The sequence below is a fragment of the Neofelis nebulosa genome, chromosome 16 (assembly GCF_028018385.1).
Source record: "Neofelis nebulosa isolate mNeoNeb1 chromosome 16, mNeoNeb1.pri, whole genome shotgun sequence".
Taxonomy (NCBI): domain Eukaryota; kingdom Metazoa; phylum Chordata; class Mammalia; order Carnivora; family Felidae; genus Neofelis; species Neofelis nebulosa.
Window position 1 is genome coordinate 6,823,650 of NC_080797.1, and position 17,803 is coordinate 6,841,452.

The following is a 17,803-nucleotide window of genomic DNA, read 5'->3' on the forward strand; positions in this document are numbered from 1 at the left end:
CCTCCAACCTGCCAGCACCCATCTGAAGTTTTTTGTGACCACAGGAAGGAGCCAGGAGCAAGTAATCTTCCTTAGAGATACCATCTGTAGCAGTCAGCTTAGGCTTGATTGTGCTGCAGTAACAAATGATCCCCAGACCCTGTAACTTACAAAACAGATATTATTTTTCACTCCAGCCAGCTGGCTAGGACTCTGATCCACAGCAGCCCTTAACTGGGTCATAGCTGGTCTTCCAGCAGAGTGAAAAAAGGAGGAGGCGGGGATTACAAAATGACTCTTACAAATCTGCTCAGAAGTGGCGTAAATCACTCCATGCATATTTTATGACCAAAGAGAATTTCATGATCGATATTTTTTTAATGTTTATTTATTTTTGAGAGAGGGAGAGAGAGAGTGTGCAAGCAGGGGTGGGGCAGAGAGAGAGGGAGACACAGAATCCCAAGCAGGCTCCAGGCTCCAAGCTGTCAGCACAGAGCCCGACACAGGGCTCAAACTCATGAACCATGAGATCATGACCTGAGCTGAAGTCCAACACTTAACTGACTGAGCCACCCAGGTGCCCCCCGCCTTTAAAAAAATGTTTATTTACTTTCAATCTTGACCTCACTGGGAAGGTCAAATATAATCCCCCTTCATAGGTACAGGCAATGAAAATTTGAACAACAATCAAATCTGTCCAAGCATCATCTACTTTTCCTCTCCCTCTGTCCCCTTCTACGGCCCTATCGTCATCTTCAACACCTCAGAGCCAGCGCGTACTTTATCTAGAAGAAGCAGGATAGTGTGTTCTTCAAACTTTACCATACTTGGTACAGACCACTAAAGTTCCAACGCCTGTATTCTTCAAACTCAAAACGCTTTTCCTTAGAAAGTCTATTCTCACGTGTGTTTCTGAAGCGTGCTTTGAAAGATCAGATGAGGAGACCTGATACCCCCCCTTTCTCTTTTTTATTCTGCACTGCCGTCCCTTCCCTGGGTAGGAAACAGAAAAACACAAGCTGCTTCCCAAATGGAGGAAAACCACATGGGAGAACAGGAAATATGTGAAGAAGCCATCAGTTAATAAAATGCACACTAGCAGGGTAGGCTGTGTCTGTGGAGAAGTAGAAAGTTCCCTTTTCGAATGGAAGTATCTCCAGATTGAAGACCGAGACTGGCGTGATATTGGAATTGTCTACCGGAGTTCCCTGATACTAGGGATGTCCAATAGAACTTTCTGAGACGATAGGAATGTTCTATATCTGCACTGTCCAGTATAGCCCATGTGGTTATTAGGCACTCACAATGTGGCTAGGAGGGCTGAGGAGCTCAATTTTTTTTTTTAACGTTTATTTATTTTTGAGACAGAGAGAGACAGAGCATGAACGGGGGAGGGGCAGAGAGAGAGGGAGACACAGAATCTGAAACAGGCTCCAGGCTCTGAGCCATCAGCACGGAGCCCGACGCGGGGCTCGAACCCACGGACTGCGAGATCATGACCTGAGCCGAAGTCGGACACTTAGCCGACTGAGCCACCCAGGCGCCTCTGAGGAGCTCAATTTTTAATGTTTATTTAGTTTTGAGAGAGAGACAGAGAGAGACAGAGAGAGCAAGTGGGGGAGGGCCAGAGAGAGGGGGAGGACAGAGGATCCCAAGTAGGCTCCATGCTGATAGCACAGAGCCCCACGCGGGGCTGGAACTCGGAACCGCGAGATCATGACCTGGGCCTAAGTCAGACGCTTAACCGACTGAGCCACCCAGGTGCCCCTGAGGAGCTAAATTTTTAATTTCATTTAATTTTAATTAACTTAAATTTCAATACCCAAATGCAGTTGATGGCGACTGCATTTATCGGACATTGCAGTTCTAGATGGTAGCAGAGACAGCGTTGCTAAAAGTCACACAGTGGGGGCACCTGGGTGGCTCAGTCGGCTAAGCACTGGACACTTGGTTTGGGCTCAGGTCACAATCTCACATCTTCATGGGTTCGAGCCCCGCAGCGGGCTCTGGGATGGCAGTGTGGAGGCTGCTTGGGATTCTCTCTGCCCCTCCCCCACGTGCACTGTCTCTGTCTCTCTCAAAACAAAATAAAACACTTTAAAAAAAAAAGTCATACAGTGACCTTAATGCCTCTCTGTTATGTATACATATAAAAACCAGGCTACCCCCCTGGCTTTTAAAAATATCACAAAGTGGAAATAATTGCAGTTTCTATAAAAACTATATTGACTTTATAAGCAGAGCACAGTTGGTTAAGAGCAAATCATGCCCTCCCTTATTAATTGGCTGGAGTTGCCTGACCTAATAAGCGGAGGCTAAATTCACAATTAATTAAAGATTTCATGTTCATTCAGCCAAGACTTGCCTCAAACCATCTCTTGTTCAGCTGCCCAGCAAGACACTTAGAACCATATTTAGGCCATCTTGCGTCTATAATCAACATATGCAAAATATACCATCTCAAAGAAGTTCTCTCATTGATCAGATTCGTCATTCTATTTCGGAAGAGCATTCTGCTCTATTGTGCAAAGTATAATCATAGTTGTAGGCAACGAATGTATGATGTAGAAATTTATGTTATTTAATTATTGGTAATTTAGCAGATAGTTATCTTTGCTTATCTGCTGGGCAATATTAAAGGTCTATTAGAGAGGAGAACACGGCGGCTTAGAGAGGTTATGTAATTTTTTCCAAAGGTTATATAATTGGGTTTTGGAATTCTAACATACGAACTCGTGTCTGATCCAAAGCCCCTACCAGCCAACAATACTATTCTTACTTGACAGGTGGTGAGAAAAACCTATTTGGAATCACCTATCTGTTCTGAAGCACGGAGCCTGCAGAAAGTCACAATCCCTTTTCAAAGAGTCAACTGATCCTAATGCAGAGCTGTTGTGGAGCACCCTCCAGGCCTGCCACAGCTGTTGCCCCTTGGTCCCCTGGAGGTGGAAGGGAAATGGGAACAGCTATGAGACTGGGATGTAAGCCACGCAAGGAAGCCGTCCCAGTCAAGCCGCTTGCGTAGACACGATGCTACGATGATCCTACCCTTCCTCTAACTGGGCTTCTGGTTACTTACTGGGTATGGTGAAAATCAAGGATGAAACTTCTGTGACGCCTGCCCTGCAGGGCCAAGCCCCGGGCCCCAAGCTTGTGCACCTCAACAACTACCAGGTGGCCTGACGCAATATTATGGGCCACGTACCCGCCGGCCTAAATCTTCTTCCCGTGAATTCAAAACAGCAAAGCCTCACATTCACTTAGAATACAATGAAAGGCAGATGCTCGCTTTCCTTATCTGCCGTTGGAGTCCTGGTTCCACTTTTGCTATTTTTAAAGCCGCGAAACCTTTCCCTTCCTGGAGTGCCACAGCTCAACCCCATCCCCCCCGCCCCCCTCTCCCGGACCCCGCCCGGCGACGTGACCGGCCTCCACCTCCGCGCGCCTCCGTCCCTGCAAAACTTTGCACGCGGCAAGGTGGGCAGCGGGGGCAGGACTACAAGTCCCAGAATGCACGGCGCCCGCCGCACAGGCGCAGCGGGGACCACCCGGCCAGCCGGCCAGGAGCCTGCGGAGCCTCCCGGGTCCCCGCGCCGGAGAGGGGCTGGGGGGCAGGCGGCCGGGCGGACCTGGCGGGCGCCGAGGGCGGCCGCGGGCGTCAGCATGCAGGCGCGGCGGCGCGCGTGAGGAGGATGCGGCAGCGGGCGCCGCGGCGGGCGGAGGAGTAGGCGGCGGTGCCCTGGGGAGGCAGCCGCGCGCGGGCCAGACGGCTCCCGGAGGCTCCGCAGTGCCGCCGCCGTCGCCCGGGAGGCTCCGCGCGGGAGCCATGTAACCTGCGGCGGGCTCCGGGCTGCTCCGTCCTCGCCCCAGCTCCCCGGCCAGCGCGGCAGCGGGGCCACGATGAAGAAGCAGTTCAATCGCATGCGCCAGCTGGCCAACCAGACGGTGGGCAGGTAGGTTCCCCCGGTGCGCGCCCGCGAGGCTGCAGCCGCCGGGGCGCGCAGGTGATGGAGCCCGCCCGGCCTCGCGACCTCGCTCCCTCCGCTCCCCGCCGCGCCTTCCCCCTGCTCCGGCCCCTGCGGGACCGCGCGCGGGCGCGACCCCTCCTCTCGGAACTTCCCCGCCCCCGGAGCCCTTCGGGGGCTCTGCCCGCTGCGCCCCGGCTCCGGTTGCCAAGCGCGAGGTGTGACGCATCCTTTACCTGCGTCCCCAGCTGCCCCTTCACCCCGTCCTCCCTGCCTTTCCCCGGGACTCCCTCCTTCGCCCCTGGCCGCCTGGCTTCCTGGAAACAGGTGTTTGCTCTGATTGTGCTGGAGGCAGCCGACCCGCAGTGGCTTCTCCGAAGATTCCCTCCCCTGCGCCGAGTTCAGGCTTCTCGGGGGTCCAGGGCAAGTGTGGGGCCTGGTCTTCGGCTTGGCAGAGCTTGAGCCCGCCCCTCCTGCCGCGTGTGTTTTCTGGGACTATGACTGTACGAGATTCTGGATCTCTTTATCGGCCGGGTTTCTTAAGGCGATAGGTGTTGGAGACGGGGCTCCGGAGGGGTGAGGGGAGAGGGGGGCAGGGAAGGTGCTGCTGGAATGGCGCTGCTGTGGGCTGGGTCCTAAGACCGATTTCAGTGGAGGGAGGGAGGCTGCAGAAAGGGAGGTCCAACTCCTCTGGAAGATGAGATAAGCAGAGGATCACAGCCAGGTAGGGGAGGGGAACCGAGAGGCCCTACAGTCGGGGAGAGCCAGGCCGGAGAAAGCTGCAGGACCCAGCCTGCTGTCATCGCGGTGAAATGGGCTACATCTGGGCTAGTGTCTCCAGGAGCCGCTCTGCAGGGTGCCAACATCTATTAACCGTTACATAAGGATTCTGGTGGGTCTCTTCCAAAGCTAGACGTGCTGTGAACAGGGGGTTGTGAGGCTGAGGGGGGGCTTTCGTGGACCTCGTCCTGGCCCGCCGTGGCACAGGAATTCAGGTGTGCAGCCGTAAAGCCAAGTGGAAAGCAGAGAACCCAGCCTTGGGTGCAGTTCAAGTGCAGACACATCGAGGGCTCTTCACCAGGTTTACCGGGAAACCAAATACCTTTCTTGGGTGGGAAGTGGAGCCTGAACTGGCATCTGGTAGGGTGGGGGTGGGGGTATCCCTGGGCAAGAGGGGACCCTAAACTCCCAGGTGAGCATACTGCCCCAATTACGGTGGGCATCTGAGGGCAGGGGATGCGGTGGCTCCTCACGCTTTCAGGGACTCCAGATGGTTTCCAAGTAACAATGTCTAAAATTGCCTTGGATTCATTTCCCTTTCCCAAACACATGTGCTTTAACATGAGGGGGAATTTATGAATAGCAGAGTCAGATTAGCCCAGATTTCTGGCATGGTATCGCCCCAGATATAGCCTCACGTGGGCTGCCTTTCGATATGTTGGACACCGAGACCGTGTTTTCCCGTATAGGTCGTTGCGCAAATGGTAGTCCAGCTGACCTGTCTTTGATATCTTGATTTCTGCCTCCCTCTGAGGGCTGGCATCAGGCATCCCGACAGACCACCTAAGCGATCAGCAGGCTCCTGGCCGTAGACTTGGATGGCTCGACTCGCGTGGTGTTGGGGTTTCAGCTCAGGGCTCGAATGGGAATGTAAGCAAGGTGTTCGGGCTTCCTCCCTGGCTCCCTGGAAACCAACCATCTCCTCTGCCTCTTTGCAGGACTTGTCTCAGAGTGGTAAGATTTGTGAACCTTAGGCATAAAACCTTTTTTTTTTTTTTACCCTCATCCACAGAGGGAATGACAAAGGAACACGGGGAGTTGGGTTTCAGAACCGGTGAGTGATCTTACTTATTTAAGAAAGCGCATTCTCGGAAGTCCAAGCAGCTGGTCACCAAGAGGTACTTTCCACCCGTCTGTTGGGACTTTGGTGGGTCCCAGCGTGTGAATGAATGCTGTCTGTCTGTCAGATGGCACCCACTATGTTACGCACCAGGGAAAGTGAAGGCTGGTCCACCACTGTGTCTCACTGATAGGTATCCCTTTTGGTGACATTCATTTTTATTTATTTTTAAGTTCATTTTGAGAGAGCGAGCAGAGTGAGGAAGGAGGAGTGGGAGAGGGGGAGAGAGAATACCAGGCGGGCTCTGCGCCGAAAGGCTCTCCCTCGGATGTTGAGATCATGACCTGAGCGGAGCTCAAGAGTGGGATGCTTAACCGACTGAGCCACCCAGGCGCCCCCCTTTTGGTGACATTTAGAGTGAACTTTTTAAAGCCAAAGTCAGTTCGTGACGCTTGACTGTTTAAGAGTTTCCAGTGGCATCTCATTGCATTAGCATCGGAGATCTTCCCAGGGGCCTATCGGCCCTTACCGACTTGATTCCTCTCTGTCTTCCCATGCTTGTTCTGTTGAACCCGATCTTCGTTCACTGTATTGACAAGATGAAAACCGTGTACCGTAGGGTCCACCCCGATAAATCAAAGAGGCAGCATTTACTTTGTGCGGGATCCTAACACCGCTCAATTTCTGGAGTCTGTAGAAGCCACAGGATTGAATGTTTGGAATTGGTGGATCGATTTACGCAGGTGCTCTGGTGAGACGCTGGCTTCTCGTCCTTGCGTGTCTGGGAAGACAAGGCTTTCCTGTTTTTGAGGGAAGACCAGCAACAAGTTTGAGGGCTATTCCTCCTCGCAGCTCTTTACCCCCTCGCCTTCCGTAAAATTACGGGTTCTGGAGATCTTCTGAACACAGAAGAGTTAGGGACTGGATGAGTCTCCTTCGCGACTTAGGAGTCGCCGTACTTAAACGTCCTCTGTGGAGTTACTAGTATTTTCTCTCGAAGTGCTCGCGCCTGAGTGCAGAGGGCATCAGCAACTGTGAAGAATTTATAAAATCCACCAATTGCATTTAACCGGGAAGAGAGTCGTCTCTTCCCGCAGCTGCTTGTTTCGTTTCTGCATGGGTTCTTTCTGCTTTGAATTTTCTCCTTTCAGTGCCTTCCTTTCCCTCCTCCGTCCTTTGGGAAGCCTTCCCTGGCCCCGCAAGCCTGGACCCCCGCATGCCTGACACTGCGCTCAGCACTAGGACATGCCAAGTGAAGTGTAACTCCAAGCATCTTTGGGCAAATGCTGCGGCCATTACTGGGTTACCTGCACTACGGCACGCGCTCCTACATTCTCTCATTTCTTTCTTCCCTCCGTAAATATGTATTGAGTGTCTGCTAAGTGCCGGGCCCTGCTGTGGTTCAGGAAACCTTAGAGTGTGGAGTAAAGAAAATCTCTGTCCTCTTGGAATCTGTATTTTTTAAAAAATGTTTATTTTCGAGAGAGAGAGAGAGAGAGAGAGAGAGCGCACAAGCAGGGAGGGGCAGAGAGAGAGAATCGGAAGCAGGCTCCAGGCTCCGAGCCGTCAGCACAGAGCCCAACGCGGGGCTCAAACTCAAGAACTGTCAGATCACGACCTGAGCCCAAGTCGGTCACTTAACCGACTGAGCCACCCAGGCGCCCCTTGGAATCTGTATTCTAAAGGCATGCTGTGGTGACATCGTATCGCAGTTTTTATCTTTGCTCGTTTATTTTTCCCTCTAGACTTCAAGTTCGTTGTGGGCAGGGACCCTAATGCCTAGCAGGTAGTAGGTTCTCCAAAATTCTTTGAGAACCGGATCAACAAGCGAGCAAAAGGTCCAGGTGTCGTGGCTGGGGAAGTCACGCAAAGTAGTTCCAAGGCCCGAGTGACTCCTGACACGGTGCCTCTTTCATGTTGTGATGGAGTGGGTGCCTTGAAGACTGGGTACAGCATCGCTGCTGGGCTTTGGAAAGACAGAACGAGGTTTAAGGGGGGGAATTCGTTCTTGCCTGATTTATACGCCAGTTTGTACCTTCGAGAGCATCTGTTGGCTGCTGGGGTGAGAGGCACCCTGAACGGCATCGAGCGTTTTTCTTGGAAGTGGTGCTGGTTTGTGTCAGGAGGAACAAAGCCGTGAGCGGGAATTTAGAGACGCACCCGCAGCGAGAGACGATGGGAGTAAAACCGGCACCTTGATCTGGGGAGGAGGAAATTTCCCCCCACCTCTTCCGCCTCCGGTCTGCACCGTGAGGGTCCCAGTGGCGCCCAGCTCAGAACTGTGAGAAGGGCGAAGGGAGGCTGGCTCACATCCAGCGCTGAGCAAATGGTTGATGAGGTTCATTGTCCTGAGAAGCATGAAGGGCTTCTTAGATTTCGACAGCCATTGTCCAGTGGTGGCAACGAATGGGCGCCGTGCTCCTGTGCGTGGTGCGTTGACGGGTGACGTTCGAGGTGACTGGGAGTAGGCGAGGGGCTATGAAGTGTTGGGAGGGAGGCTTGGAAGTTCAGGGCTGTCGGGTTGGATTATTCGGTTTGGGAGGCTACGAGCTGGGAGGGGAAGACAGAGCTTTGTCTACAGAGCCCCACTTTTCCGTTTCTAGACTGCTCGGCACGCAGCCCCGAGTGGACTTGGTTTCTGGTGCACGGCTTGGCTGAGTCCCTTTGCCGCTGTGCAGCTCTCAGAATATGACTGCAGCAGCCACTGGTACCCAGATAGATGCCGAGGATGCAGAGAGAGCCTCTAGGTCAAAAACAGCCAAGCCAGTGAGGATCTTTTCCTTGAAGGTTTCTCTTTGAGACACGGCCTTGCCCATCAGCAGGCCTCCTGAGAGCCGTGACCCAATCAATAGGACATCAGGGAGAAAGTCAGAAGCCATTCTAAATTAGTCATCAGACCGCTCCATTCCCCACCTATGATTTCCTGTGAGTTGGACCCGGTAGATGGACGCAGGCCCTGCCGCGTCTTCCTGCTAACCCAGCAGGGTCGGGCAGACCCAAACCTGTCCGCGCAAGGAGCACCGTGCACATTTATTCGGTCTCAGGGCGAAGTTGTCCGTCGGAGTTCCGTGGAAGCCCATGCCTTGCCACCTGCTCTGGTGTGCATATGCGAGATAACAGAACGTACTCCCCACTTGCAGAGCACGCTAGCAAATCTGGAAGGAATATTCTCTGCCCGTGTCTTCTGAGCTCCTTACTGTGCAGATCTGCTGCCTCTCAGCCTTCTGCCGGGCTGTTCTCGGCAGTGTGTGAGGCTGCCTGGGTTTCCTGGAGGATGCTGTTATCCCAGACCTGCAAGTCATTGTGAGGGACTGTTCACCAGCAATTAATGACTTTCCTTCCCGCTTTACCTTCGCCGAAGAAATATATCAATATTCATTAGTGGTTTTCATGATGGGTGATAGGGACCACTTTTTTTTTTTCCCCTCTAGAAAAAGTGGGTCAGTAGCCCTGTAAATAAAGCAGTAATTTATGGTTGTTCTTTTTGGAGGGGATTAGTAGGCAATCCCTCTTATTGATAACCCGGAACAGTTCATTTCAAAGGCTATATTGATAACGACAGCCAGTAATGAAATCGTGCTTGCGCTCAGTGTCAGGTGTAGGCAGGAGAGAAAGGGGTTCTCCTGTGGGGCGCTGGGCGTCGGAGTAAGCTGGTACCTGGAACCCCACTGGCTCTGGGAAGCGTGTGGCCATCTAGCAATTTAAAACTATCCTTTCTGTCCGGGAAGCAGATGTTTTTGCTTTCGGTTTCCAACTTTAGAGTTTATTTTTAGAGTAAATGTTTATTTTCCCACAGAATTCAATTTACTTTTTTTAACTTTCTTTTTGGTTATATAAATGCTATTTGTTTATGGTACGAAAGTTATAAACTTATAGACGGGCAAAACGTAAAACAAAAACAGTGGTCAGTAATCTCACTACCTGGGGACTACATTTAATATTTTCGGTATGATTTTCTAAGTGTTTAACAGGCAAATATATGTTCTTAAAAAAGAGAGAGAGATCATATGGTGTATACTGTTTTGCAACCTGCTTCTCCCCGCCCCCCGTGTATTACATCTTGAATATCATCTCGTGTCGACAAACTACAGTATAATTTTTCAAGGGTATGTAATATTCCACTATGGTCAACCAATTTCCTTTTGCTCATCACATAGCAAATACTTTTCACTGGTTCACTTTCCTAGGATGAAGTCTTAGAAGGGAAATTTCTGGGTGAAAGAGTATGTGAGTTTTAAAGACCACATGAGTATATATTTTGTATATAAAAACATACACACGTATTATATGTACATTCTCGGTAGAATTGCCAATTTCTTCTCCCTAGCCCTATCAGCAAGTAATATCACAACTTTGTTGATGTGTGAGTGAAAAACCTCTCTTTGCTTCTCCTTTAACTTAAGTGAGATAGAACATCTGTTTAAGTTGACTCGATATTTCTTACCTTTTCTGAATTGCCTGCATAGGTCTTTGCCCCATTTTTCTTAAGTCACGTCATAACTGTTTTTTTTTTTTTATTTTTTAGGTAATTTTTAACATATTAAGCATGTATGTGCTTTGTCATATGCCACACGTATACCCCTATAGTTTTTTTGGCCTTTTGTATTTTGTTTGATGTCTTTTGTAGTATTTTGTGATCTTAAGTCTATCAATTTATGGTTTGTGCTTAAATATTATGCTTAGGGATGTTTTTCCCAGCCGAGATGACAAATATTTCTACATTTTCATTACCATTTACATAATTTAATTTTACCATCAGATTTTATTTTATTTATTATTTAAAAAATTTTTTTCAGTGTTTATTTTTGAGAGAGAGACAGAGTGCAAGCAGGGGAGGGGCAGAGAAAGAGGGAGACACCGAATCTGAAGCAGTCTCCGGGCTCTGAGCTGTCAGCACAGAGCCTGACTCAGGGCTTGAACTCACAGACCGCGAGATCATGACCTGAGCCGAAGTCGGACGCTTAACCTACTGAGTCACCCAGGGGCCCCTACCATCAGATTTTAAATTCATCAGTCATTAATTTTGGTGCATGACATGACTTAGGTGTCACATTTAGTTTTTTTTTTTTTTTTTTAAGTAAGTAGTTACCCTACTATCAAAATGAATAATGTAATTCCCACTGTATTGAAATGTCATCATGTACTAAAAAATTTCATCTACTTGGATCTATTTCTAGGCTTTCTAATTTGTTCTCTTTACCTGTCAGTTGGCAGGAATGAAAGATAGGCTCACCTGCCCAGGGGAGCAGCTGTGGGTTGCTGTCCCATGCTTCGGGTGGGAGGAGCTATGGAGTTGGTCTGGTTCCCAAATCTCAGCTTCATCCAGGGCAACTCCTCGGCTTGGCATTTAGAAATCAACAGCTTTGGGGCACCTGGGTTGCTCAGTCGCTTAAGCATCTGACTTCGGCTCAGGTCACGATCCCATGGTTCCGGGAGTTCAAGCCCCGTGTCGGGTCTGTGCTGACACCTCGGAGCCCGGAGCCTGCTTCGGATTCTGTGTCTCCCTCTCTCTCTGCCCCTCCCCCGCTTATGCTGTCTCCGTCTCTCAAAAATATATAAACATTAAAAAAAAAAGAAAAACACCTCAACAGCCTTGCCTGTCTTGTGGTGCCTTCACCTCAGCTACTCTACCAATTACTCCCTTATAAAATAGAATTGCTTGGGGCGCCTGGGTGGCGCAGTCGGTTAAGCGTCCGACTTCAGCCAGGTCACGATCTCGCGGTCCGTGAGTTCGAGCCCCGCGTGGGGCTCTGGGCTGGCGGCTCGGAGCCTGGAGCCTGCTTCCGGTTCTGTGTCTCCCTCTCTCTCTGCCCCTCCCCCCTTCATGCTCTGTCTCTCTCTGTCTCAAAAATAAATAAAACATTAAAAAAAATTAAAAAAAAATAGAATTGCTTATATTTCCCTGACTTTGCTTGTCTGTTTATTTTTTCTCTCTAGCGTTTTTTATTAAGATGGGGTAGACTGACAGTTTTACACCAGTGAGTATGATGAGAATTCTTCCTATCTGGCAATAGGATACGCCTGTTCAAGTCTCTTTATGATCCTATGAAATAGTTTTGTCCGTTTAAGTCCTGCAGAATTTTGCTTTTGTTTTTAGGTAATTTGTCATTGTCATTACTCTTGACTTAATGCCGGGAATCTTTTGTTAAGGTCTATTTTTTTTCCTCTTTTTTGGTGGAGTGTAAAAAAGTTACTGATTTTTGTGTGTGTGTAATTATTGTAACCACCACCGTCATAAACATATCTCATTATTTTTAAATACTTTTAAGTTTATGTATCTTGAGAGAAGGTGTGAGCAAGGGGGGGGGGAGGGAGAGCGAGCGAGCGAGCGAGGGAGCTGACAGCACGGAGCTCGATGTGGGGCTTGGTCTCACGAACCATGAGATCATGACATGAGCCCAAATCAAGAGTCAGATGCTTAACCAACGGAGCCACCCAGGTGCCCCACTTTTTAAATTTTATTTATTTATTTAATGTTTATTTACTTTTAAGAGAGAGAGTGCACACACACACACACACACACACACACGTGTGCCCCAATTTTTTTTTAATGTTTAGTTGTAAGTGGTGGGGGGGGGGGAGGGTCAGAGAGAGAGGGAGACACAGAATCCAAGCAGGCTCCAGCCTCCAATTTCTCAGCACAGAGCCTGACATGGGGCTTAAACCCACATGCCGTGAGATCATGACCTGAGCCCAAGTCAGACACTTAACCGACTGAGCCACCCAGGCGCCCCCAGGCACCCCGCTTTTAAACACTGTTTACAAAAATTGAGGCTATTGAACTTTCTAGGTAGACATGCATATTTTCTGCAAATAATAATTTTGCCTCTTCTCCAGTATTCATACTTATTTTATTATTTTGTGTAACTGCATTGTCTAGGACTTCTAGAACAGTGTTAAGATACTGGAGCAGCAAGTGGGCTTCCACATCTCCTTACTGTCTTCCTTGGAAATGTATGACAGCTGGTTCAAGAGATCTTGTTTTTCAGTCACATTACCTATTACATGATTTTATGATGTTACTTTGGGTTTTTCTTTGGTGCCAAAGTTAAATTTGATTAACTATATTCTCAGGGTCTTTAAAGATCATCATATCTTTTCCCTTTTAACTAATGTATTCACTTGATAATTTATGCTATAAATATTTATTGAGCACTTACTATGTCCCAGACATTGTTTTCATTCTTTTCACTGGGAATACACCAGTGACAGGGTACCTACCCATGAGGACCTTATGTTTTATGAATTTGACCCCCTACTGTTTTCTAATATTGACCTTTCTGTGCCTTCCTGCAGTCACTCTTATTTGACTTTAATTTGTTATTTTTTACAAATACTACATTTAATTTACTGGTAGATTTAATTTATTTAATTTGTTGTTTTAGGATTTTGGCATTCACTATTCATAAATGAGAGCATCGAGTTTTTTTTCTTTGGCTAACCCTGCCAAATTTTGATAACATTGTACAATGAAATTGCCCACTGCATTCTTTTTCCGTGCAGTGGTGAGGTTAAGGAATTACATGTTCTTTGAAGGTTGGAAACAACTTTTCTAGGACATTTTTTGGAGATAGTTCTTTGACAGTTTTCCCAATTTCTTCGTTGGACTATTGATGTTTTCTGTCTTTTCCTGGGTCATTTTTAGTAACATAGTTTATAGGAAGGCATTCATTTCACTGTGATTTTAAAATTTAATAGGATCTTTTCTGAGTATAGAATTGTATCTCCTTTATCATCCTAATTTGCATTTCTTTCTTTTTTTCACCTAACTAGCTTTGCCAGAGGGTTTGCTTTCCTCCACATCCTGTAGAATCACCTCTTAGGTTTAATCTATTCTTTTCTTAAAAAAATTTCTTTCTCGGGGCGCCTGGGTGGCTCATTCGGTTAAGTGTCCAACCTAGGCTCATGTCCTGATCTCACGGTTTGTGAGTTCAAGCCATGTGTCGGGCTCTGTGCTGACAGCTCAGAGCCTGGAGCCTGCTTTGGATTCTGTGTCTCCTCTCTCTCTGCCCCTGCCCCACTTGTGCTTTGTCTCTCTCTGTCTCTCAAAAATAAATAAATGTACCAAAAAATGTTTTTGGGGGTGCCTGGGTGGCTCAGTCGCTTAAGCGTCCGACCTCGGCTCAGGTCACGATCTCACCGTCCGTGAGTTCGAGCCCCGCATCAGGCTCTGTGCTGACAGCTCGGAGCTTGGAGCCTGCTTCGGATTCTGTGCCTCCCTCTCTCTCTGCCCCTCCCCTGCTCATGCTCTGTCTCTCTCTGTCTCAAAAATAAAAACATTAAAAAATTAAAAAAAAATTTTTTTAAATAAAAAAATGTCTTTCTCTTTAGCTCTTGATTGGTGTTTTCTTTTTTCTGCTTGTAATAAATTTTGCTTTTTTAAGTATTTTTTTCCTTCTTGATTTCCTTGGGCTGATTGTGTTCTTTGACTAGTCTCTAGTCCTCCGTGTTGTATTCCAGTAGGTCAGGCTCTGCTATGGTCACATGTGACTTCTGGCACCTCAGTGGCTAAATATAGCCAAAGGTTATTTTAAGCTCACGTGAAACGTGAAGGGGGTCTGGGGACTTCCAAGGACAGCTTTCCATCGTGTGTGATTCAGGGATGCGGTCTGATTCCTTCCCCCTTCCCCCCACCCCCATCCCCCCTCCCCCGCTACCCTGCTTCCTTCATCTCAACATGTGGCTTTCAGTCACTGCTGAAGGTGAAGAGAGAGCGCAGAAATGCCATCCTTGCTCTGAAATGCCTGGGCCTGGCATTTACAAATGGCACCTATGCTCATATTTCATTGGGCAGAGCTTGTCACAAAGTCCCCCCGGGGGTATGACAGGAGATGGGACGTCTACCGCTGCTGCATAACCAGAAGTATAATCTCTCTTCTCTCCCACTGCCCATCTTTGAAGCCGTGCGTGTTCCCCTGCTCCACACGGTCCCCTCTGCCTGCCCTGCCCCCCTCCACAATTGTGCCCCCATGAGAAGGTCATTCTTTCTCTCCACCATGAGGGGGTGGCTGTAGATTGTCAGAGTCCCTTATAGGAAACAGATCCATCAGAGGGGGGCATCTTTAGGGTAACAAAGTTTTCCCTTACTGATGCCCAGTAATGATGTTTCCCTTACTATTTCTCATGCCAAGATTTGTTTTGTGTGTGAGTGTGTGTGTGTGTGTGTGTGTGTGTGTGTGTGTGTGTGTGTATTTTTTAAGTCCTTCCTACAATGGGGAAAAGATTAATGAGGAGAACGGAAATTCCCTCTCATCTTGCCACACTGGAATGTCACCGACTTTATGGGATTGTTGCCAGGGTTAAATAAGATAACAAATGTAATACCCTTAGCATAACCCCTGAGGAATAAAAAGCGCTCAATAAATTGTGGGTATTACCACTAACCCTTGCTGTACTGCAAGTCTTTTTGATGGGAGGCCCTTGTTTTGATCTGATTTATAGGCCTGAGTGCCTGAAAATTACAGCCTGAACTTCATAACCATTTGTCTTACGGTCCCAAATCAAACCCAGTTTTTCTGTTTAGTCACACAGGTGAAATGATCTTGAAACACCAGTAATACTCATGGCCTCATTCATGTAAAACCATCAGGACGTATAGTTACCATATGACTTAGAATGTTCTAGGTTATGCTGCTGTGACAGAAGTCCTCCAAGTCTCGGTGGCTGGTAGGCACTGGGCGTAGTCCTCCCAAGCACCCAGGCTGCCATAGCTCTGTTCCACACCTGCCTGTCTGATGGCAGAGGCAGGAAATGACGTGGCTCTCGTGTTTTCTTCTGGAAGTGACATGCGTCACTTCTACTCACTTCATTGGCCGAAGTAAATCACCTGGCCGCACCTCACTTGAAGTGGGGCAGGCAAAGGCTAATCCTTCATGGACCCAGAAAGGGCAGAACCACAAAAGAGCCACAGCCATGTCACCTGTAGCCAAGAGCCAGCTATGTACTTGATAGGCATTATTTTTATGGACTCATTGCGACGTCTGTATGAAGAGGGTGTTCTTTGTAGCCCTGTTTTACAGGTGGGGAACGGAGGCTAGAAGTGGCCGACCAAACAAAGGGCAGAGCCAGACTGGAGCTGGGTTCCTAAGTAGGTCAAGCACAGGCAAATGCTTCCTCTGGTCGGCTCTCCCCATCGGTGGATACTTCAGATGAGGTGGGTTTGCAAGTGCTCATTAACTGCTCTTGAGTGGAATGAAACTAAAAAATGTCACATTCATTTAAGGTAATGGGTATCGTGCAGGCAGCCTTAACCACAAAGAGCATACAGCGAAATGTCTGCCAATAGAAAATTCTTCTCTGTGCGTCCTCACTGCAGTTTCAGAGAAAGGGTGAGAGAGCGCCATTTGAGAGTGTTTTATTTTATTTTATTTTATTTTATTTTTTATTTTGTTTCATTTTTATTTTATTTTATCTTAGTTTATTATTTTGTTTTATTTTGTTTTATTTTATTTTTTATTTTATTTTATTTATTTTTATTTTATTTTATTTTTTATTTTATTTTATTTTTATTTTATTTTATTTTATTATTTTGTTTTATTTTGTTTTATTTTTTATTTTATTTATTTTTATTTTATTTTATTTTGTATTTTATTTCATTTTTATTTTATTATTTTATTTTATTTTGTTTTGTTTTATTTTATTTTTTATTTTGTTTCATTTTTATTTTATTTTATCTTAGTTTATTATTTTGTTTTATTTTGTTTTATTTTATTTTTTATTTTATTTATTTTTATTTTATTTTATTTTTTATTTTGTTTTATTTTTATTTTATTTTATTTTATTATTTTGTTTTATTTTGTTTTATTTTTTATTTTATTTATTTTTTTTATTTTATTTTGTATTTTATTTCATTTTTATTTTATTATTTTATTTTATTTTGTTTTGTTTTATTTTATTTTTTATTTTGTTTCATTTTTATTTTATTTTATCTTAGTTTATTATTTTGTTTTATTTTGTTTTATTTTATTTTTTTAGTTCTGTGCACGATGTTGAAAGAAAGCATCTTGGATATCTGCAGAAGCCCTTACAGACTCCTGCATCACACATTAAGCAAAGAGACCTTAAGAAACAGGAATATGAAAAGCAGACAGAACTTTTGGCTCCAACTCCTGGTGCGTGTTGTTGTGATTGCAGACCTAACGTGTATACTCACCCGTGAGTCACTGTCGTGACTGCTCTTTACCGAGCGTGTCCCGTGACACGCACTCGTAGGGTGCTTTGCAGGCAGTCCGGCTGAATCCTCACGACCCCTGGTGTATGTTGTAGAGTTTCCTCATCTTCTACCCGAGCCTCAGAGCAGGTGCGCTGTTGTGAAGGGCGGCGGCCGAGATTTGCTCCGAGACCTGCTGGCTGGGACACGGATGTTCTTTACGACTGTACTCCAGGGACTGTGCAGTAGGGGAGAAGGTGGAAAACACGTCTAATATTAGCGGAATGATTGATTCATTGTGGCATCTCTCTATGACTCTAACAATCTCTGTTTTCATAACATTCAAAAGAATTGAAGGGCTCAAGAGAAATGTTTAAGAAAACAGGATACAGAAGTCCATACAGAGGAGATTGTACAGGGTTAGAAAAGGATTGCATAGAAAAGACTGGAAGCAAATCGGGAAAGACTGGAAGGTTTAGCGTGCGGTATTTATCTCTGGGCAGGATTATGAGTGATTTGGGTTCTTGCTGCTCGTACTGTTTAAGAGTTCCAAGTTCTTTAAACATGTGTTCTAATGTTTGTTTATTTTTTGAGAGAGAGAGAGAGTGCAAGCATGGGAGGGGCAGAGAGAGAGGGGGCACAGAGGATCTGAAGCGGGCTCTGTGCTGATGGCAGAGAGCCCGATATGGGGCTTGAACTCACGAACTGTGAGATCATGACCTGAGCCAAAGTCGGATGCTCAACTGACTGAGCCCCCCGGGGGCCCCTTTAAATATATTTAAATGTTACTGTTAAATAATAAATGTTAAATATTATTCAATATTATCTTAATATACTCAATACATACTTATGTTTGTATTTATATAATAA

General features: G+C 46.8%; 1 protein-coding gene across 1 annotated transcript in view; it reads left to right on the forward strand.

Annotated features, from left to right (window-relative positions):
- The first annotated feature begins 3,516 nt into the window (after window positions 1-3,516).
- The window catches only part of ARHGAP44 (Rho GTPase activating protein 44), a 182,013-nt gene continuing 167,726 nt past the window's right edge, over window positions 3,517-17,803 (forward strand). The window contains 1 exon segment of the mRNA XM_058704892.1: window positions 3,517-3,932. Within this exon segment, the coding sequence (XP_058560875.1) occupies window positions 3,880-3,932 (53 nt within the window). The 5' untranslated portion in view covers window positions 3,517-3,879.